Source organism: Mytilus edulis, chromosome 14 (assembly GCF_963676685.1).
Source record: "Mytilus edulis chromosome 14, xbMytEdul2.2, whole genome shotgun sequence".
Lineage (NCBI taxonomy): Eukaryota > Metazoa > Mollusca > Bivalvia > Mytilida > Mytilidae > Mytilus > Mytilus edulis.
The window spans coordinates 37,069,350-37,093,379 of NC_092357.1; the positions used below are offsets into that span (position 1 = coordinate 37,069,350).

At 33.0% G+C, this 24,030-nt stretch overlaps 2 protein-coding genes across 2 annotated transcripts; both read left to right on the forward strand.

Annotated features, from left to right (window-relative positions):
• Positions 1-1,889: 1,889 nt before the first annotated feature.
• Positions 1,890-9,680, forward strand: LOC139503452 (uncharacterized). Its single transcript, XM_071293229.1, has 7 exons — positions 1,890-1,981; positions 2,596-2,607; positions 3,244-3,292; positions 4,898-4,968; positions 7,537-7,642; positions 8,559-8,627; positions 9,520-9,680. Exons 1-7 carry the CDS (start codon positions 1,927-1,929, stop codon positions 9,521-9,523), a joined length of 366 nt encoding a protein of 121 aa, XP_071149330.1. The 5' UTR covers positions 1,890-1,926; the 3' UTR covers positions 9,524-9,680.
• A 749-nt stretch (positions 9,681-10,429) lies between these two features.
• Positions 10,430-21,266, forward strand: LOC139503578 (uncharacterized). The gene is made up of 6 exons (XM_071293377.1): positions 10,430-10,663; positions 15,363-15,996; positions 17,217-17,339; positions 17,817-17,883; positions 18,390-18,467; positions 19,312-21,266. Exons 2-6 carry the CDS (start codon positions 15,364-15,366, stop codon positions 20,133-20,135), a joined length of 1,725 nt encoding a protein of 574 aa, XP_071149478.1. The 5' UTR covers positions 10,430-10,663; position 15,363; the 3' UTR covers positions 20,136-21,266.
• The last annotated feature ends 2,764 nt before the right edge of the window (positions 21,267-24,030 follow it).

Consider the following 24,030-nt stretch of genomic DNA (forward strand, 5'->3'; position numbering starts at 1 on the left):
AGTGTTAAATTGGACTATGATTCTTTTTATCAGGAAGTTCGCATCCCACGTTTTTAATTATCTTATTTAACTGATTCAATTTCAGCTAATAAAACAAATTTAAATTCTACACAAAAACCCAACATATGTCATCTGAATACTAGTATTACTAATAGCCGATTTTTTTATGAATTAATTTCATGACTGGATTGTATACGACATTTTGTAACGAACAGTTTTGGATTTTTTACCCTAATACCACTATGATAAAAATGAACGATTTGTACATCATTTATTCAGTCGGGGTTAATGTATAAATACAAGTGATACGAACACGTTGTATATCCAAAGGAGTTTGCAGGCTATGTTTTCATTCTTTTCAATATACTTAAACTATAACCAATCGTAGAAGAACTTCGTGTTTATCATATAACTCATAATGTGTGTTTTACAACGACATAGTCAATTCCATTGCTATTTGTAAATTAATCAATCGCGGATACCATCATCCTATTAGTTAGTTTGTACGAATTGGCAAGTTAAAGACATTATTCCGTTAATTTTTTTTTAAGTCATCAACGCCAAAATGCGTATGACAATATCAATGAATGAAGCTAAGAAGAGTGTAAATCATCGTATGCTACCTGTGGAACAGATATTTGAAAATGTTTAACGAATTAATGATAGTTTTCGATGAAACCTTATCAGTTTATGTTATTTTGAATCTTCACAGGGAATATGCGTCAAAATGATATACTGAATTGTCCTGTATACTTATTTATCACATATTTGTTATGAATCCCTTGGGTTTTGCATATGCAATAACCTCAAAAAAAGTTTATATTGATATTGTGCCCTGATTGCACATGACGTGACGTCATTGCGTCCTTAACGACACTTTTTTGATAAATGTGTAAGATTTTACCTGTTATGTTTCATTAAATTGTTATAATTGAATTTTATTTTCTCTGTTCTGCAGAATTTAAATATGTGATAAATAGATTATAACATGTCTTTTTCATATTGGCCCTGGTTTCATCCCTCGATCCATATCGGCCCTCGGCTAAAGCATAGAGGTCGATATAGGAGTTTCAGGATAATACCAGGGCCAATATGGAAAATGACATGTTATAATCTATACATGCACATTGGCTGTTAGTAAGGAGAAATAATATGCAGTTTAAGCTATTAAATCAAGAGTTCCAAATGGTGAAGTTGAAATCATCTCTTCGTAAATTTTACTATTTACCGAATTTGTTATCTCATAAGCAACACGACGGTTGTCACATGTGGAGCAGGATCTTCTTACCTTTCCGGAGCATCTGAGATCACCCAAAGTTTTTGGTGGGGTTCGAGCTGTTTATTCATTAGTTTTCTGTGTTGTGTCATGTGTACTTTTGTGTGTCTGTTTTTCCTTTTCATTTGTAGCCATGGAGTTGTCAGTTTATTTTTGATTTATGAGTTTGACTATCCCTCTATTATCTTTCGTCCCTCTTTTAAGCTTTGAATGTGACAGTAATTGGTCGTTGTTCAAATCTCATAACATGAATTTCAGAATAAACAACCAAACGATATTGAAACCAGAAAGACACAAACAATAAATCATCGCGAATTGCGCAATGCTAAACTTTTTTTCAAAGGCGAAAATATCAGACGTAAACAGTAAAAATTATAGAACGTGTAAAAATCTTATTACTCATAATAGTATACAAATTACTTTCATCATTTTCGTTTGATAGAAAATGGAATGTTAAAACCATTGTAATAGGCGTTTAAGATGTAATTGTCTTCATGTTTTAATGTTAATGGATAAAATTAAACCAAAGTTAACGTTTCATATCTATCAATACGTGGGATATCAAAAAGACAAAGCTGTTACATAGACATAAGAAAACAATATTTATAGATATTTCATGCAAACACAAGACATTTCACTTTACTGACGAAATGTTGAGAATACTTCTCGGTTTGGTTTGCGTTTTAAAAGCGGTCCATGCAATTGGTAAGTATAAACTTTTTGTATATAGTTTCTGTTGATAGCATCAAATAATTCTTGCCATGAATCAAAATAAATAGTTAGGACAAGGACTTGGTAATGCGATGTGAATATAACTCTTGATGTTACTATACCGACATACTGCGCCGGATTTTTTACTTGCCAGTTTGACTCGCATGAAGACAAGTTCACATACCATAATACATTATGCTGACTCTGAGCTGACTAGTTTTTGATTTTAATCCTAAATGCCGCGTGCTATGCAGATAATTACCAAATACCATTTTAAAGTCTTTGTTGAACCCAAGACCTCTCGCCTAGAAGCAAACACACTACCACGAGACCCCCGAACCGCGTTACCCCATTTTATCTACATTATGCTTACCTATTGAAAATTGTAGAATAGATTGGAATGTATCAAGGTACTTTTAAAACTGCCTTTTACACCTTTACTTTATTATCATGATAATACTAGGATTTGACTTGTTTAATGCTTGCAATAATTTTTGTAAATAATTTTGTATCTAAATATCTATATGCCGACAATGAAAAAAAATCTTTCAGATTTGAAGTCTCTATATATCTATTGTTTCTGTTCATTGTATTTGTATTTCTTTCAGATTGTCCAGACGGTAAGTGGTGTTGGTTTCTTGTTTGGGATAACTAATGATTTTATAGCTGAGGAAAAGATTACCTCAGCTGTATTTGGCATGCCTTTCAGAAAGAACTGTTCTCAACGCTCTTCAAACTTTGTACGGCATTTTGGCTTTTTAACCTTATTGATTCGATCATCAATGTTGAGTACTTTTGTAAACAAATCGCACAACTGGTGTTCAAAAGTATCAGTCTGGTATTTTGGATGAATTTTGTGTTCTATATACACTAGAATAGTGATCAAAGAAATCTTCCAATATGTTTCAGTTTTTTATATGTATTTTGTATAGTTGAGAACATGTATCCAAAAATCAATTTCAATAAAATAATTTGTCTAGCATTTCTATTTTCCTAATATCAAGTTATTTATACAATTTTCAAAACCAGGACTAAAAACTTTATCAATTTTGAGTAAAATCAGCAGTGCAACAACGTTAATAATTTTGTGTGTATCATTTTGTAGAATTTTAGAGAGGATCTAAAGAAAATAGCCGATTATATCATTTAGTTTGTACGTATTTGTGCAACCATTTCAAATGTTTCCCAATTACTTTATCGAAGTACGTCCATGGTTTGGCCATAAGTGTATTGATTATCATTTTTTTTTCTTCCAGAAATATGTGTTACAGAAAATTGTAAAAATTTTCCGAATGCTATACCCAAGTAAGTATGGCATAGTATGAGTTACGATCATTCGTTGAATACATTTTTTAGTACCCTAATGTTTAATTCATTATTCTAGGAATAGTCATTCTTTTATCTATATGATGATTTTTTTTTTGCAAGTCTTTCTTTAGTCCTGTAATTGTAAGTAAAAATACACCAATGACTAACTCCAACAAGAAGTGTATAATTGATTTGGCATTGACTATTAATCTTTAATAGCTCAGACTATATTTGCAATAACATACTGGAGAGATAATTGTGTTTAATTAAAAATAATTTTCGAAGAAAATCAAATCTATATGAAGCATTGTATGAAAAATTTCGAGATTTCTTTTCCACTAAGTCATTTTCAAAGTATCTTGAAATTTTCAATACTATTCAAGATATTTTAGTTTAACACCTATGAAATTAGTAAATGACAACGGCGTGTTGTAGTTTAAACAAGTACTATTCTTAAAGAATATTTCTCATATATGATTTTGCTTACCATTCCGGATCACATGAGATAACACCCGGTTCTAGGTAGAATTTGTAGTGTTCAATATTTAGTTTTCTATTTGGTGTTTTGTCGTTTGATTTTGAGTCATGTCAACTGTTTTTAGTATAATAATTGCAAATGTGCTTTTTAGATCGTTCGTCTCTCTTTTTCATAATCATAAATATTCAAATTTGATTCATTTTTGATGATTTTCCGAGTTTGACACGTGACGTCGTCGAGCGCAACAAATACAAGGGAAATAATCAATTTTTATACATTTTTAAAGATTGATTAATCCCTGGTTTTTAATCCGATCTTCTATAATAGTGACGATTTTTATTGGCGGGAGCAGCTGGAAAGTCCGGAAAGAACAATGCACTGACCTCCGACTGTGAAACGGACAAATATAGGTAAACTAAGATCGAAGTGGTACTGACCTGCTGCTGTTTTTATATTACATGTATATTAGTTCCGAATGGAAGAAGTATTCAGGAATGTTATTTTCTGTTGAAGAGATATTGATGGATTTCTTTCTTTAAAGAATACTGGGTGCAAATATTTTTTCCACTGAAAATCTGATTAACAGAATTGTTCATGGAAAAGTTTTTATATGCATTTACTACGGTACGGTCTGTCTCTATCTCTTTCTTATGGTTGAAGGACGTACTGTTGCTTACATCAAATTGAACTTTGGTGCAAAATTGTGTCATTATCAACCATTCGACATCCCTTTTCAGGTTCAATCCACCATTTTCTACATTAAAAAAGGACTGTACCAAGTCAGGAATATGACAGTTGTTGATCATTCGTTTGATGTGTTTTATCCTTTGATTTTGCCATTTGATTAGGGACTTTCCGTTTTGAATTTTCCTCTGAGTTCAGTATTTTTGTGATTTCATTTTTTTAATTTGTAACGTGGATTACATTTACGTTGACACTTCGACATTGGTTTGAACTCACAGCCTTAGGACTGGCAGGCTTTTGAAGATTAAATCGTTTGACTTCGTTCACATCGAGGCCCTTACAACGGAAAACGGAAATGGGGAATGTGTAAAAAGAGACAACAAACCGACCATAGAATAACTATATAATGTTTTATTCATTAATATTTTTTTTCTTTATAGAGCCCACGCTGTAAATGAAAACTGTACGTGCTATTTTGAAGTAGACGGAAAGAAAATAGAATCGTTCTTATGTAAGTTTACGACTTTTCAGCATCTATTATTTTATTTTATTTTACAACGCACACGATGTATTTAAATAGCCTTCCATATAGACGTACTCTGTAGATCCAAAGTATGAAAAGTCAAACACATTAAACCTTTTTTGCCCAACTATTTTTATCCCTTCGACTTAAAACCAAATTTTCTATAAAACGGAGAGAGTCAGATACAAAAGAGAATTTCAAAACTTAAATAGTAGAAGGAACACTGACACGCGAAAAAAAACAATAATTCTCCATGTTTAGCGGATATAGATCATATATAAAATTCAGAAATGAAATGGGGAATATGTCAAAGAGATAACAATCCGACATAAGAGCAGAAAAATAGCCGAAGGCGACCAATGAGTCTTTAACGCAGCGAGAAAAACCCTCTCCCAGAGGTGGGCAGCTGACCCTTATGTATACTAAATCTAACATAAACAGCAGCAGTTGTCCTTTTCTAGATTTAGACATTTCAATTTCAAACGGGAATCTTCATAGTTTACTAAAACTTACAACAAAAGAGACGATTTTTTTATTTCCTATTGTTAATTTTCCTTTTTTAGACGGTGATGTGCATTTGGCTCCATCATACGGTGTTTATATATCCCAAATCGTTCGGTATGTCCGTGTGTGTTCGGATGTCATAGATTTTAACGAACGTAATCAATGCATCACTGGTAAATTGTTGTGTCAGGGATTTTGATACCATAAATTACTTAAAACTTTTACTAAATTCTTTCATAGATACAAAGATTTGATTAGTAAATTTGGTTATACCTGTAGAAAATTTATTAAAATGGTTTTTCACATCCTACATTTTATGGTAATATTGTACTTAAAGCGAGGAAATCACTATGTGATCCGTATAAACTCATCGAACCTTTAAACATACTTATAAGTAAGGGTTATCGTACCAATATTGTAATTAGATCTCTGAATATAGTTTATATTGGCACTAATATCGATTTTGTCATTAGCAAATTAAAACATAACTAAATTGTATCTTCTTTTGAGGCGGGATGTATAGAGACACAGACACGTTAATTTTTATCTCTATAGAAGTCGCTCCTCACTATCCTACTACCTGTCGATACATTTATTTTTGGCATTGCACAAGTCATGTCTTCTCTGACTGTTCATGACGTTAAAATACTAAATCCCTGGGATGTGATTTAGTTGATTTTAGTCTCTGATGCATGATTTTTTTTATTATTAATTGTTTTTGGCTTTTAACTAGCTGCCAGTAACTGCGAGTACTCTCAAATCGTATTTTCTTGTTAATTCGACCTGTTGATACTGTTTATAACTTTTTTGTTATTTTATATTTATATGGATCTTGTCTATATACCAGATTCGATTATTTGGAATATTTTCCAAGTTTCATTCCTTCTTACTACATTTGTATAAACTTCAAGATTTACCTGTATTTTTTTAAAACCGTTTTTGTTTTTCTAAAGTGAATATTTTCGAAGGGTTAAATATTTCGCAGTGGTGTCTTGACATGGCTTTGTTTGGACTTGTTTGCTTGCTTTTTGGCCTTGGATGTTTGTCCCTAATATTTTATTAACTCTGCATTTGCATTCAGATATCGCAGATCAAATTTATTCGTTCAAAGTGTATTAATGTACGTTTTTTTGATTGAGTTAAGCCTGCCAATTGATATTTTATCGTGTGTTTTTCTATGTTGTGATGTTATGCTATTGTTTCAGAAAAAGGGAGAAGGTTTGGATCCATTAAAACGTGTAACTCGCTGCAAATGTTTGCACCTGTCCTAAGTCAGGAATCTGATGTACAGTAGTTGTCGTTTGTTTATGTAATTTATACGTGTTTCTCGTTTCTCGTTTTTTTAATTTTATATAGATTAGACCGTTGGTTTTCCCGTTTGAATGGTTTTACACTAGTAATTTTGGGGCCCGTTATAGCTTGTTGTTCGGTGTGAGCCAAGGCTCCGTGTGGAAGGCCGTACATTGACCTATAATGGTTTACTTTTTTAAAATTTTTATTTTGATGGAGAGTTGTCTCATTGGCACTCACACCACATCTTCCTATATCTAGTTCAGTGAAAATAGACGCCACACTTAGCTCCAAAACATATAAATGAACTAAAATTTAAAACGCATACAACACTAACAAAGACCAGGGCTCAAGACTGGACAAAGGCGCAACAATATGCGACGGGGTTAAACATGTTTTGTGCGATTTCAACCCCTCCCCCCTATACCTATAAAATTCACGTGTTGAATGAGTATCTACCATGCTATTTAAAATCGTTTTGGGACTTCGAACAGTATTCAACAAAAGGGAAATAATAAACCAATACATATATTCGTATTCGAGAGGTTTCTTTAATTTCGTCATTCTGTCGATCTTTTCAGTACAATCATTATTTTATGTCTTTCATGCAGCCAAAAAAACCGTATCCAGAGGTGGGCAGCTGGCCCCTAAAATTTCTATACTATTTTATGTTTAGAAAAAAAATATTTGTGGACGTGCATTTATTTTCTTTTGGGGTTATGTTAGATGTTTTCAAACGCTTTTATATCTTTTATATTCTAGGCGACATAGAGCACGTTTGCACTGCTGACAATCCAATATATCCATGCGAGTATCCTTTGCCATGCCAAGAACAGAAGTGTGCAAAGTACCCTGCAGCAAAGTGCTAGTAAGTTGTTTTCATATATGTAATTGTGGGGATGGGGATTTAAATCATAATAGCACACATTAATAAGTATTGTTTTATATTTTGCAAATTTCTTGACATTGATTGTATTTATTTCATTTAATCTGACGTTGCAGCACTGATACCTCACACCTTTGTCTAACATTTTTGCTTATGAAGTCTTTTCCATTACAAAAAATATAACTGTGAGTAACATCAAAGGAAAAATGTACAATTTCTGATAAATTGAGATATGTGTTAACCTACTCAAGATATCAGTACTGAAAACAGGTATTGATATATGAAGTACTCTAGCTTTTTCTTTGCAAAATGTAATCATTTTCTTTTTACAAAGTTTATTGCATTAATGTTGATATTTGCAAGACAAAACAACAACCGGTCCTGTTCCCTTTGACGTTCATATGATTCTCTTAGTATTCTTAACATTGATTTGTGGGTAGATAAACTCATCATGATAACATGATTACATTTTGTATTGATGCCAGACGCGCGTCTTGTCTATAAAAGACTCATCAGTGACGCTCAAATCCAAAAAAGTTTAAAAGGCCAAATACATACGCAGTTGAAGAGCATTGATGACCAAAATTCATAAAGGTGTTGCCAAATACAGCTAAGGTTATCTATTCTTGAGGTAGAAAAGCCTTAGTATTTCTATAATTCAAAAGTTTTGTAAACAGTTAATATATAAATATGACCATATCAATGCTAATTCATATCAACGCAGAAGTATTGACTTCTGGGCTGATGATACCCTCGGAGATTTATAACTCCACCAGCAGTGTCATCGACCCAGTGGTTGTACAAAAGTCTCATCAGTGACGCTCGAGTTGATAATCGTTTTCATAGATTTGAAAATGGGTTACTGCTTTTTCTTTAATTTGTCTATATTTTTATACAGCAACTATGTGTGTGGAACGTGTAGAGCTGATTTTTTTGTTGGCAACGTTAATAGGACCGCTGAGTGTGGGTATGTAAATACATTCTTAATAACATTATCTAAAAGTTTAGAAGATGTGGTTTATCCAATGCAATAAGAAAACTCTCCACCAGAGAACAAATGACGTATATAATCAAATCTATTCATTGATTTGGATGCTGTCGTATGCATATGTTGATATGAAATTGTTATAGTTGAACATGCTGAATGAACTTGACAGATAAAAACTGCACATGCATTTGTGTTCAATCAACCATGTAAAAACAGTCAATTGCGGAAATCTTTCTTTGCAACGATTGAATTCATTTGTCAAAAATAACTGTATTATACGGATTGTTTATGTATTGCTTTATACATGTGTACACCTCTATAAGCTCTTTGTTAAGCAGACTGAAACTGTGCATGCTTTTCTTTATATTGTCTTTGGATTTTAGACACGCTTGTGGACCAACAATGAATATCAATTACAACAACAAAAAATATAAAAAAAAATTATCATCTTCATCTGAAACCATCCTAAGTCAAATATCGTTCATGACATTTGAAAATGAATACGTGAAGTGTCCAAAGAAACAAGTGCTGAAAAGAGGGGCGAAAGGTACCAGAGGGACAGTCAAATTCATAGATAGAAAATAAACTGACAACGCCATGGTCAAAAAAGAAAAATACAGACAGACAAAGAACAATACACAAAACAAAAAATTGAAAACTAAAGACTAAACATCACGAACCCACCCAAAAACTTGGGCTTATCTCAGGTGTACCGGAGAGTAAGCAGATCCTGCTCATGTGGCACCCGTCATGTTGTTCATATTATTACAAACCCGGTAAATAGTCAAAAAGACTTCAGGCTAATAGTTATATTCTGACCAGAGTACCAAGTATGCATTTCGATTACATCTATACACCATTTTAATTTTAGGTGATGACTGGTACTTCAAAGAAACAGCCAATGATTGAGTGTGACAAATGAGAAAGAATTATCATCAAAATTGAAAATTAACTAATTGGGATAGAAAATAGACTTATTTGAATTAAAAATTTTAAAAAATGCAGTGAAAATAAACTTATTTGAATTGAAAATTATGTGTTTTCAGTTCAAAACTTGACGAAAGTATACTTTCTTTCATCAAAATGTAGTAAATGTTATTCATATTATTCTTTGGTTGTGTTTTTTGTAGTATAATTTTCTCCCTCCTCGGTGGTAACGCAGTTGCGTGCACGCACCGAGTGCTGGAGAGATTTAGTGTTTGATCAACGACTGGACCAAACCATAAATTGTAAAATTTTTATATGCTGTTACTTCCGTATTATGTGGCATTTAGGGGTCAAAGTTAAAACTGATCTGCTAGGAGTCAAAATCTATGTCCGGGTATTATGCGATGACTTTCTACGGGTTGTTCACAAGAAGTGAAATTCAGGTTTTGCTTTTCGGTCTATTCAAATGCAATGTTTATCTTCATTTCATCTAATCATGCATTCAATCTAGAATTGGATGGTAATCAGCAATTTTTTACATTTTGAGAAGGATTTGGGTTTTGCTAATTTGCAGAGTATGTTGTAGCCATCCGATAACACCGGCACACACAGCACCAACACATAACATTGTCAATATAGTGCGAAAATTATCTCCCATTTTCGTCGATGTGATTATTACTAAATAAAGCACAGGGTATTTCCTTTTCATTGATCTCCAAATAAAGACGAATAAAAGAAAAAGATTTCCATTTTGCTTGTATTTAAACTTTCCAAAAGGAAAGACATCTTGGACCGAGAAAAATATAACAAACCGGTTATAATTGTAAGAATGAATAAGAAGTAAAGTAAATAGTATGAGTTTCCGTAGTTAATTTTTACACAAAGCTGTAACCCGTAACTTTGTCAATATAGAGCGAAAATTATCTCCTATTTCCTACCATGTGATTGTTACTAAATAAAGCACAGGGTATTTCCTTTTTATTGATTTCCACAGAAAGATGAACGAAAGGAAATAATCCACATTTTACTTGTAATTAAAACAGTCTAAAAGGAAAGATAGCTGGGAACGAGTAAATTATAACAGAAAGGTAATAATTGTTACGATAAATAAGAAGTAACGTGTACAGTATTACTAAATTTAAAACGAATTCATTGAAAATGAAAATGGATATTCAATACCATATCAAATTTAATAACCTATTCTTTAACATTACGTCATATAATTTTAACAAAGTATCTTATTACTTCAGTGTTTAATCGATTCGGCAAAACGGTTAGTCTTAAAGGTATGCTACAAATAAATGCAGGTGTGAAGTATCGATTATTAGGATAGTAACTAAATACACACAAAATTCATCTATAATTTGACATAAAATGTATAGCATGTATAATCCAATAGACAGATGTCTATGACATACATCACCACAATTAAAGGTAAATTGTAAACTATATTAACTGATTATCCAGAATCAAACGCAAACATATATGATAAGAAGTGATTTGGGTATATTTTAAATATGTTAATGGCAAATTCGTGATTATAATGTAATTTTAAACAAGTGATGCGTTTATCATGTTTATGTTTTAAACTGCTTGGAGTACTTACTGCTTTCATACACGTTGTCCATTCAGAAAAACGGAAATACCCGACATCTTTAACTATTTATAAATAAATAAATGGACGGACTTTTACGAGTATACAATGGCTATTAACACATATAAAGAAACAAAAGTACAAAAATACAATGCATAATTCTGTAATATGAATGACACGCTCTCAGTCATTTTTGACTTGTGCAGTAGGTCTGGTATTTTCCCCCGTCTTCTAATATCAAATAAACCAGTATGTTTACTTTGTATCCGGAACTAAATATTCTCCTATATAATTTATCTAATCATGTAATATCTTGTTTCTGATCCCTTATATTTCTTGTACATATGACATTTGTACACGTTTAAACAAATATTGTTTTAACTAATATTTAGGCAACGTGCCTTTATCGACTTAATTTGTTTTCTTCTTCATTGGAGGAACTCGATCGATAAAATGTCTACAATACCTATAAATATTCATCACATAACCTACGTCAAAATTCTTTCAAGACTTCCACATCCTAAATAATAACTTAAAACAATAAACAATAATAACTTTGCACATATTTTTTGTAGCAATTAATATCTAGACTCCAACAAAGACACTCTCACTCTTTGATCTGTGTGTAGTTTTCCGTCGGATAATTCGACAACACTCTTCATTCTGTTCATCTTATTTAGCTGTCGTAATGCAGAACTCTATTTTTGTCCCAGCTGTTTTTTAGTTTTAGTTTTGTCGCTATTTGAATTTACATTACTGCATGATCCGATTGCTGTAAATTCAGAAATTATGGCGTGCAATTATTATTGCGATTATGTCATATTAGACTAAAATGTGATTTTAATTTTTGCAATATAGAGAAAAATCCTATTCAATAGTTATCGAAGGTACCAGGATTATATGTTAGTACGCCAGACGCGCGTTTCGTCTACATAAGACTCATCAGTGACGCTCATATCAAAATATTTATAAACCCAAACAAGTACAAAGTTGAAGAGCATTGAGGATCAAAAATTCCCAAAAGTTGTGCCAAATACGGCTAAGGTAATCTATGCCTGGGATAAGAAAATCCTTAGTTTTTCGAAAAATTCAAAATTTGGTAAACAGGAAATTTATTAAAATGACCACATTATTGATATTCGTGTCAACACCGGAGTCTGACTACTCTGGGCTGGTGATACCCTCGGGGACGAAACGTCCACCAGCAGTGGCATCGACCCAGTGGTGTAAATAGTTATCGAAGTCATATATTCAAGTCATATAAAAAAAAATCCTATTTAAATCATATAAAAAAAATCCTATTTAAGTCATATAAAAAAAAATCAAAATGCGAGTTTAAATTATTGCGATTATAACCCTGACGCAATTTTCGCAATAAGAAAAACATCGCAATAATTTTTGAATGTACAGTATTTTCTATTATCTTACCTTTTCCCATCATCATCGTTGTCTTACTCTTAGTATTACCCACTGACGTATCATAATAGGTATACTTATCCTTCTGAAGCCGAGGTGTAATATGGATCAACTCATTTTAAGTATTGTCTGTATGGTAGGAACCTGCACTTACTTTATTTAACAATCTATAATTTAAAAAAAAAGGAAGTTGGTTGTTTTATTTCTCTAAATTTTTAGTCTTTAACGAATTTCACTGTTCCTTTTTCCCCAAATCTAATTATACTAAAGTAGATAATCAGACTGTTTTCTGTCTCATGAAGACCATTTGTTTGTTTTTGTTCTAATTGAGATTGTGACACAGTGATGACTGCTGTACCCCCATTTTGACAATTTTATCTATAACGTCTGTTTTGTTCACGCATCGTTGTAAATATGATGGAATTTTATGCGACTGTCATGCAAGTGAGAGGTTTAGCGCTTTATAACCAGGTTCAATCCACAATTTTCTACATTTGAAAATGCCTGTTCCAAGTCATGAATATGACAGCTTTTGTCTATTCGTTTGATGTGTTTTATCATTTGATTTTGCCATTTGATTAGAGACTTTCCGGTTTGAATTTTCCTCGGAGTTTAGTATTTTTGTGATTTAACTTTTTTCTAATATACTCACTTTGTCATACTGGTCTATGATATCATTCAATATTTCACTTTCATATGGATCTTTAATAGTTATCCCACAAGGACTCGGTGTGTCAGTGTAAGATCACCCCGATGGCCGGAGGCCAGAGGGTGATCTAACACTGACACAACAAGTCCGAATGGGATAACTATTTTACATCCTAGCTGTTTTAGATAAGACGAAAAACCATTTACAATTCATAAAATTTAGTTAACAACGCCATACAACCATTATAATATACTTTATATATTACTATATGATGTATACCCTTAATAACCCCCGAACACGATGAGTAGATATCAAACAATGTCAACTCGCCCCAGTGGCCAATCGGCCCACATTATATCGCCACTTTATAAAAAAAATCGCCCCACTCTTGTTAACCGACTCGCCCCACTTTTGAAAAAGTGTAAAATCAAATTCAACAATTAATCTGACAACTCACTTATTAACGAAAAGGGTTTAAACCCCAACTCGCCCCATTTATAAAAATGTCTTGCTTCATTTAAGTATGTTAATTTAGTGATAGTTCGTATCCAGTCGTCCTGGTGTAGTGGTATGTGTCGTGCGAGTTCGAATCCCAGCATATACACTGGATTTTGTCTACGTGAATTTTGATAGATAGTCTATTCCGTATGATTAATTATAAGTTTTATAGTGGATTTGACTTTCCCGCAAAAATGTTACAGAACAAAGGAAAGCATGCTTAACAAAGAAACTCAAACTGAGGTGATCTGGTAGGGGTGATCCGGCTCAGATCACCCCTGTTAGAACAAAGGAGCTGGGATGTAATCTTCATTTGATTACCTGTCAACACACAGCATGATATTAAGTGTTGTCATGTCAGTTGAATGATTTATTGGGTCCCTCTGTTGCCACAGTTAAACTTATAAATAAGTGGTATGTAAGGTATTTGGTTTCAAAATTATAAAAGGTGCTATCCACCAACCAGTCTGACGATTTTCTATTATCCTTACAGATAAGAAATTATGTGTACCTAATCTCCCTTTGTATAATTTCATATGATAATTTTGTAATCATGACATCTCTTTTGATTAATCATTTCTGCTGCCATTCCTTATCTTATTTTTCATTTAGTCCATGAAACAACATGCTTGGGGTTTGGTATTCCGGTTTCGATATCGAAGTATCATTAATTTGATAACGTCACTTGCCTTTATATCTGACAAATTGAAGTATTATGTCAATTTTGTGAAGTACAAAATACCTCGATGGGCGTTTCAATTGTTTTGATTTATTACGCCAAGATTGTCAGAGGCTAATCTTTTCAATGACCACTGATCCCTACTATTGCATTTGTAACGCGATTACTTTCTATTTGAGTGTTTCTCATTGCCGAGTTACAAACCAAGTCAAATAGTAGGACTGTGATATTTTCTCTAGAGATGTATGCAGACCTACAGCTTATTGTTTTTTATTCTCATTTATATTTTATTTGGTTTAAGAAAATGGACTTACCACTGACTATTTCGCAGCTCTAAATTTTTGGTCGTCAAAGTCAATTAAATACCGTTTGCATTTGACAATCTACCAGTCACTGGCTACCTATTTTGAGGTCTGGTTTGTTGGATTGTTAATCTTATAATGGTAGAGTACTTACCTTTGCTATGCATTTGACTTGCTGCTGTATTGACAGTCGCTCTTGGGATAATAATTTGTTTTTACTGCCAATGTGATTGATACCTACATTGCAATTGTTTACAAAGAAACTTTCTAGCTACTTTACCTTCAAGGTTGTTTTTAATCGGTATTTTGATTCATTAACGAACAAAATGAGCTTGGTTAATTCAGTTTGAACATTTGTCCCAACTAGAAATCAAAGCACTTACCAATGTATATCACAACTAGAAACTATTTGCCCGTCAGACTTGGAAAATGAGCGACTTGCAAATGATACTTCCTCGAACAACCCCTAATTCCATTTTATTTGCAACTGAATCTAAGGTGAACTTTTATCGGCAAGGTTTTGGAATCATTTTACGCTGTTATGTTAAATTTGTCCTGTTGATAAATAATTATTGGCTTTTCTACTACCAGGTGCAGTCGGTTTGTGGTTCATGTGAAGACTTTAATTGTTTTTTTTTGTAATTTATAGCATGGACAGAGAAGATCGTCGTCGTTATTTTATAGTAGGATCCGTCATACTAGAAGTAGTCACTCCACTATTCTGGAAGAGGATAGAACATGATTATACTAACAGTGGACTAGCATCACTGCAGGATTTCTTAAATAAACAATCCACAAAACACATCCTCTTTCACCTTCGACACAGAAATACTTCGTGCTGTAAAGACAAGACAAACTGTTCCAATAATGTAGCACTTCCTCTCATTTACTGCCAATGGGATCTGTTATACACCGAAACCAATCCTGGTGTAAATCCACACGGCTGTCACTGTAATTTTTCAGCCAATCATGTGCAACTAGATAATCTCGATATCACCCTGGCTAGCCTGATTCTACTTAACTGTTGCATCCTTACACCTGGTGAAAAGACTGCAATCCTAAAGTTACGACAATACAAAAATGAGTACCTGAGTCATAATATAAAAGGAGCAATAACCAAAGGAGAGTACAAAACATTATGGACAGATCTGACAAATTTTATCTTACAACTTGACCCCGGTAAACAAGATGAAATGACCAGAATAGCGGCAAGACCACTAGATGAAGCATTATGCACCAGATATTGTGTAGATCTTCTTGACATCCACAAAAGACTTGACGAGGTAAGTAATTAAATGTGTAAAACAATTTGAAAACAGATGCTAAAAAATATCATTTCGACAAAAAGAAATGTGAATTTGTTAATCAAAATAAGACATGTAGAACTTAGTTCAGCTGCTTGTCTTTTGATTTTCGGGAAATTTAAATCAAACGTCGATTACTAGTATACTAGTATCCCAAAAGTCATTTAAAAATCCTAAGTATAACATTGCCTAGTAAATTTTAAGACCTTGACATTACAGACAGACATTCAAACGTGAGTCAAACACAACGTTGTATATTTGATCATGTTGATTGTGGCATGAGCTTGTAACCATGAACAACAAGACTTATATTCCAAACTTTATAGTTTGCCAAATTCTAATGCGGTGTGCAACAATATCAAGCATTATGAATATACTTCAAGTCATCAAACAGTTCTCAAAGTACAAGACGAGGACAAAGACACCAACAGATGGATGTAATGAAAGGGGTAATGAAAGGGGTGGAGATGCAACAGACTTACAGAATTGCAAGTAGGTTAAGTCGGCCTCATATCTTGACTTACATCTAGAAATTGACAATGAGGGTCGGTTGAAAACAAAACTTTACGACAAAAGAGATGATTTCAGCTTTCCAATTGTGAACTTTCCATTTCTAAGTAGCAATATTCCAGCAGCACCTGCATACGGGGTATATATCTCCCAACTGATACGATATTCCCGTGCTTGCATTTCCTATCATGATTTTCTTGATAGAAGGTTGCTGCTCACAAAGAAGCTATTAAACCAAGAGTTCCAAATGGTGAAGTTGAAATCATCCCTTCGTAAATTTGACGGACGCCATCACGAGTTGGTTGACCGTTATGGAATAACCGTTTCACAAATGATATCGGATATGTTCCTTACGTCGTAACTACAATCCCCTTCCCTTTCATGAATGTGACCTACCGAATTAGACTATTTACCGGATTTGTTATCACATAAGCAACACGACGGGTGCCACATGTGGAGCAGGATCTGCTTACCCTCCCGGAGCACCTGAGATCACCCCTAGTTTTTTGGTGGGGTTCGTGTTGTTTATTCTTTAGTTTTCTATGTTTAACGTGTGTGCTCTTGTTTGTTTGTCCTTTTCATTTTTAGCCATGGCGTTGTCAGTTTGTTTTAGATTTATGAGTTTGACTGTCCCTTTGGTATCTTTCGTCCCTCTTTTAAGGTTATTATATCCTTTTTTTCCTTTGCAGATTGACGATACAATGAAGATCATGAATAAATCAGTACATGGTACACCTCAAAACATGGGTTCATCAGTTCAAGGCTTACTTCATAACATGGAAACATTGAATAATATTGATATATCTCTACAGGTAAACAGACCATTACATTTTGCATCGATTTGTCTCCAATGTATTATCAAGTTGTGTTTTGTATACTGAATAACGACACAATATAGTTTTTATGGTAATTGGCAAAAAGCATTGTCTAAAAAAGTAATAATATTTTTTAAGCAAACTTTTAAAAACTTCTAAAAGAAGCAATGTGAAGATGTCAGTAGTTGTGTATTTTTAAAGATCTTGTATTGGTGCTCAATTTGCTTTTTTGTTCACTTCAGTGTTTCTGTTGTTTCGTTGTTTTACTCTTATAAGTAATCACATGGTTGAAGGTATTGGCAACAATTTGTCATATTGTTTTGGGTTTTTTCCTGAATATTCAAATAATAATCAAATAATATTTGTTGATGGACATTGATCAATACATAATACATCAAATAACTGACAACAATCATTGTCTGCTTTGCTAATGATGTAAAAAAAACTAGTTTTGATATTCTTTTATTTATACAGGAGTTGTTGTTTTATGCCAGACGAGGTATGGCATGTAAATGCTTTACAGAGAGGAACGAAAATCATGGTTAGTTATCTAAAAATGCTTATCAAAATGAAAGGTCTGTCAAAAACATTATTTAGGACAAGGATTCCACTGTCCGCTTGTGAGATGCTCTCAATAACGAAGAAATCTACAAGTAGGAATTGGGATCCAATTATTTTCCCCATTTTTTCTATGCAATTTTATTCAAATTGAGGGCAGACTTTGTATTTTCTATGTTACTTATTATTAGACCACCAACTTTCAATTATTTTGTCATCAACGTAGCCCCCTCCATGGTTTCTTTGATAATTATTGGAGAGTCATAACTTGCATTTAAGAGCAATACTATTTTAAGTATTAATAGCCGGGTTATTTCATTGATGTCCTGGTTAAAATCGAAAATAAAGTTTGGACAATTTACTCAGACAATCACCCACTCTATATATTGTAAATATATCGGGAACTTCTTTGAGAAATATATATTGAGAGTTCCGTCGAAGTGTTATATTAGAATTAAGTTGCCTAATGGAAAATCTTTTTTGTTTTAGTTTCTAGAAAATTGATACCCCCTTCATCAAAGTACCAAGAACAAGGAAGTGTAAAGGATAGCCTGGAAAGTCCGAAAGGTAAGCATGGTTCTGCTTCGGAATTCGATAATGCCTTTGAAATGTAGAACATATTATTTAGAGGGGCATTAGCTGTCGAATTCATTTTAACAGAATCGACTCAAATTCTCATATTTGATTTATAACATACTTAAACGCATATGCAACTTATAAACGTTTAAAGAGAACAATTCACGATGCTTGAACTCTATAATATGTATCAGTATTTCCTAGTTTTTTTTTTGTTCATACGCTATCTAATTAACCATCAAAATGACTTCCGTAAACTGCTGACGGACATATAACATATAAACATAAATATAGATATATTAAGAAAGCAAACATTGGTCTGTTTTATTTCATATTAATGGTTTACAAAAAAGTCATCATCGTATGTACCGGCATAAAAATGAGTTTGTGTGGATCAAATCAGCCAATCAAATGTTTTACCCTTGTTTCACTTCAAATGTTGACATACTTTTTAATAGCTGACCACTATCTGCGTAAATCTTTAGCCAATGTGTTAAATCAAAGGTCAGATGAATATGGTTTAAATGAGGTAGAAATATTCATTTGCAAGTGAATAATTTTTCAGAAAGGTTGCTTTACTTATTTTGACAAAATTGAGCCGAAATGGCCGATCATACATTTAACATTGTTGACGAATTTTGATGCCAATTTTTAATTTAAAAGCCATATGATTTTTGTTTATTTCCCCCACTTTTTCTCCAACTGGTTGCATGGCAGTTGAATGTTGCATAAAATGTTTCTCCTCTATATCATCAGTATATAAATATCTGAGTTGTTTAACTGTTGTTCTTAAACTGCTTATGTTTAGACGAATATCTAATCTGTTATTTTTCAGTCGAAGTATTTCTTATCAAAAGACAATCTCACCGGTTAGGACAATGTAAATTCACAATATATCGCCAGATAGACCTGACATCAGTAGCTGGAGATGACAAAAGAAGAGTAGTATCCGATTTAGTTATGATGGATGATGCTAGACTGGTAATATGTTTATCTTTCCAATGCAGACTACTCATCTGTAATTCAGATGGATCACATATAGACAGCATACATCTTCAGAGTAACCCATGTTATGTTACAGCAGTCAACATCACTACAGTAGCTGTTCCGCTGGAGCGTATTAGTTGTATTGAGATGTATGATATAAACAGTAAACTAAAGCTCAAATCAATATCAGTACACGAAATGTATTACAAAGGCATAACAACTATGAACAAGAACTTGGTTGTATGTGGTGTCAACAGGCTACTGTTCATAGATCATCATACAGAAGAAGTCGTAAGGACAACACAAACTGACTGCTTGCCTTCGAGGTTATATAATAGTGGTGACAGAATATTCTACAGTTCCGTTGACGTCGAGGACAGCAAGCTGTATTGGTACAGTTTTACTGATGACAAACATCAGTACATGACATTTCCATCAAAGCCTAGTTGGATGACAACACTCCAAGATGGTAGTATGTATGTGGTGTGTACTGGTGGATCAGTGATACATGTCTCATCAGATGGGAAACAACATGAAAATGTTACAGGACTATGTCTAGGGAACGATAATGTAGTGATCAGTTACAATGGAAAGCAAAAGAAACTTGTTACGATTAATAAAGTACAGAGGTTTGCAAGAGGAGTTGCTGTTCAAATATTTAAAGAGATCTAAACTATAGATTGTATCATTGTATGATCTGTTATTTTTTTTTTATCATAAAACAACTGTTTATGAATTATATTTTTGACGAGCTCAATATGTTATATATGGACCAGTTTACATTATAATGACGGAAGGCGAAGTTCGGGGTTCTTTACAATGTAACAGGTTCGTATATAACGTATTGACAGAGTGAAAATCCCTTATTTACATTTTACATACTGTATTGCGGGATATTATTTCGAGGTTTTCATTATTGCGATCAATGTGAATTGAATTACGGTAAAAATTATGCACACGTTCGTGTTTTGTGAGCGATACATGTTACCAGTCGGCAGGTAGATAACGGTAAATGGTAGTTTAAACAACATAAAGGCCAAAGGATTTTGTACATACATGTATATAAAATATGTATACTTTAAGTAATTAGCACAATATTACGGGTGCAATATGTGAAGCAGGATCTACTTACACTTTCAGATCACCTGAGCTCACACCTGGTTTTTATGCGGTTCGTCTTGAGCTCAGTCTTAATTTTCCATGTCGCGTTGTGTTTATTGGATTTTTTTTTGGTTGATTTTGGTTTTTTTAAGGTTTTCCAAGGCGTTGTCAGTTTGTTTCGATTTATGAGTTTGAATGCCCCTTTATTAAGCTTCAAATAATATTGTTAGAAGTCATTTAATCTTAGATAAATTGCATTTTGTACATAATTATTGCAAGCTTGATTTCAATCATGTTTTACGTATATGGCTACATTTCAGAATTATTTAAGTATATGTTTTTATATTGCATATGACATACTGTTTTTTCACGCAATGCAAAGAAAAATTAGGATTTTTGAGTTTTTATTTGGTACTATACTGTTCAATAACCAAATATTAGTATAAATACTGTTCAATAACTAAATATTTGTATACATATATGTAAATATTGTCTGTTATACTTTATTGTAAGTTCTTAAAAGCATACATTATTTAGAGAAAGTAAATTTGAAAGATGTATTTAGTTGTACCAGAAGTCAAAAGCTTGATCATAGTTATTTATTTTTATAGCAGGAATTAAATATAAGAATTGAATGTGTTTTCTATACAACTAATACTGTTCAATATCTTAACACAGCGCTTTGTTCATCAGCATATGTATGTCATATTATTTAGAACATCAATAAAAAATATAATCTTTGCTTTTGTATGTATACATATCGCATGAAGTAATAAAATCCTCATATTTTAAAAAAAATAGACAAAGGTTTACACTCTCAAATGTCTCACATCAATTTTACTGATCAAGATAAAATTTGAGAGAGATTTTTACCATACACAAGGCCATTCATTTCTAAGACTGTGCATGCTTTATTTGCACTAAATCCATCGTATTTGTTTTGAAGTTGTAGTCTGAAAAATCATGGTTCACCTGTTAACGGAAATTTGTTGTATTTGCTGTCAATCTCGAATTCCCTGGATTGGTACCTCGTGCTGTCGACGAATGTCATCCCTATTTTTCTCATTCAGCTGAATTCGTTGCATGGTGGACAAAATACATTTTGTCTCTAACAGTTTTCTGGAACATTTCAATATGCTGGATTTCTATTGACGACATACAATCAAATTCTTTTTTATTGACGTGTGTTTCCAAAGATATTCAATCATCAATAACCCTTTATCAAATCATATTATTATTCCATAAGACTAACTCCGTAAAGCGACTTCTCAATAAAAAGAAAAGAACTATCTTTTAACTGGACACTTCATTACTTAGAGGTAATGTTCTCTAGTTGCATAATTCATAGTTTGGCGACTTGAACATTGAAATTCAAATACAGGATGCAACAGTTACAGTTAGGTACGATCTTTGATTATAAATATTTATTATAAAATGAAAGTAAATTTTACTATTCTGAGTTTCTAATTTCCATATGCAAGAAAATTTAAATCCACGAAGTGTAAACTGAATAACGATTCTTCTATTTAGCACCACCATTTTTTCGCTGCAATATTTCTCAGTTTTTTACATGATGTATTTGTCTACTGTTTCATATATGTAATTATTTCATTATTTATATTTTGTATTGCAAACGTTCCAAATGGATTTTTCATGGATTATATGAAAATTTATGCATATAAAAATTTGACAAAAGTATATATGGTTGACTGAACATATGCTCCATTCGTAATCTCATTTTGAAATGTTTGTTTGATTACAAAATCGAAAAATCACTAACAGAATGTTATTTACGTCTATTTTTACACTTTATGTGTTAAATATATTACCTTACAGAAATTCAAAAGGCTATTCTACAAGTATTCATAATAATGAATCACGCACCTGTTCAATTTATATATCAACAGTGTGTTGTGACAGCTGAAAATGCACTTAAAACTGATATTGTTTTAGGTTAACATAACATACGTTCACGGATTTATTCTGAAATTTGTCTTCTTTATCGAGTCGTTGTGCGTTTTCCTTTGTTTTTTTCCTTTAAAAAAAACTCAATCACATAATATATAATGACTTAATAAATAGTCAACGATAAATCTTACGGGGCGATGGATCATATAATTATGATTCAGTACACTACAAAATATAATATATAACAAGTCTAAAAGGGTACAACATCACCAAAAGACACAATAAAACGAACAATATGTTAGATATTTCGGATAACAGAAGCCGGAGTTACTGGACACAAGTGATGGCAGGAAAATCAGTGATGTTAGGGAAAATGAGTGACTCTTCTGTGTTTTTTCTTTAATGCCCTCTGGGGAAACTGTCCTGAGCTTTCTTATCCAAAAACTTTCCCGAGCAAGACTGTCGGCCTTTGACCAATCCTCGTTGTGATCTTTGATGGTGATGGTAAGTTTTTTTTTAGATCAGCTTAGGCGTGCCCAGGTGATCTCAAATGACGACTTACGGGGCGGTCGGGCTTGCAGGTGTAGTCACTACGATGACCATTTATGCGTTTGTTGAATGGCTGTTCTGTCTCGCCAATATACTGTCTGCCACATCGACACTGAAGAATGTATACAACATTCTGGGTTTTGCAAGTTACATTACAAAATATTGTGTACACAGACCCAGTGCAAGTAAATGTTTGAGTATTCAGTATTTGTTGGCAAGTCAGAAATCGTTTGTAACCACATGACTTGCACCATCCTGTAGTTGAACAGCTTTTATTGGAGGAGACAGCAGCTCTATTAGACTTGTTGGTCTCCAAAAAGCTAAGACAGGAAGATCGGGAAAGATTTTGGATAATTTTGGGTGATTGGCAATACTTTGCCAATTGGCACCAATCAAACTTGAAAGGTTAGTAAAGGCGGGGTTGTATGTTAAAACAAATGGAACTATTTTGCTGCGCCTCTTCTTTTTGTACTGTAAAAGGTCATTGCGACTGTTATTGTTAGCACGCACACACCCCTTATCTATGTCCCATTTCTTATAACCTCGTTTGGTTAAAAATCCGCGACGTTCCTGTAACCGCTGCGTGACAGCCTCCTCAGGGGAGCAAATCCGCTTTACTCTGAGAGCTTGACTGTACGGGATATTTTTGTACAGTGTTTGGGGTGACAGCTTTGGGGAGAAAGGTACTGATGTTTATCTGTAGGTTTACAGTAGAGGTCTGTTGATATGACATATGTTATATATTATATAATTTATAGAAGCAACAAAAATGTCATTAAAACAATTTACAAATGTATCATTCACACGAAAAAAAGGTTTTCGTGAGTTTCTTTGATATAGATCACTTGATATTATTTTTAATGAAAGGGAAAGTATACCCTTGAGCAATACACTCCTGCCTGTCATTAATTGCACTAATATCTGCTATTTCTTTTTTTACACGACCAAGCCAATTAAACGTTTACTACAAGCGTGTATGCATAAACAAATGTATAAAACACCGATATAT

What these genes read in the sequence shown, in the direction of transcription:
- LOC139503452 (XM_071293229.1), top strand. Translation starts at nt 1,927, where the DNA reads ATGTTGAGAATACTTCTCGGTTTGGTTTGCGTTTTAAAAGCGGTCCAT. An exon ending in TTTCCGAATGCTATACCCAA is followed by an intron (nt 3,293 to 4,897) that starts GTAAGTATGGCA and finishes TTTTCTTTATAG; the next exon opens with AGCCCACGCTGTAAATGAAA. An exon ending in GAAAATAGAATCGTTCTTAT is followed by an intron (nt 4,969 to 7,536) that starts GTAAGTTTACGA and finishes TTTATATTCTAG; the next exon opens with GCGACATAGAGCACGTTTGC.
- LOC139503578 (XM_071293377.1), top strand. Translation starts at nt 15,364, where the DNA reads ATGGACAGAGAAGATCGTCGTCGTTATTTTATAGTAGGATCCGTCATA. An exon ending in AGAGAGGAACGAAAATCATG is followed by an intron (nt 17,884 to 18,389) that starts GTTAGTTATCTA and finishes TTTTTGTTTTAG; the next exon opens with TTTCTAGAAAATTGATACCC. An exon ending in TAGCCTGGAAAGTCCGAAAG is followed by an intron (nt 18,468 to 19,311) that starts GTAAGCATGGTT and finishes GTTATTTTTCAG; the next exon opens with TCGAAGTATTTCTTATCAAA.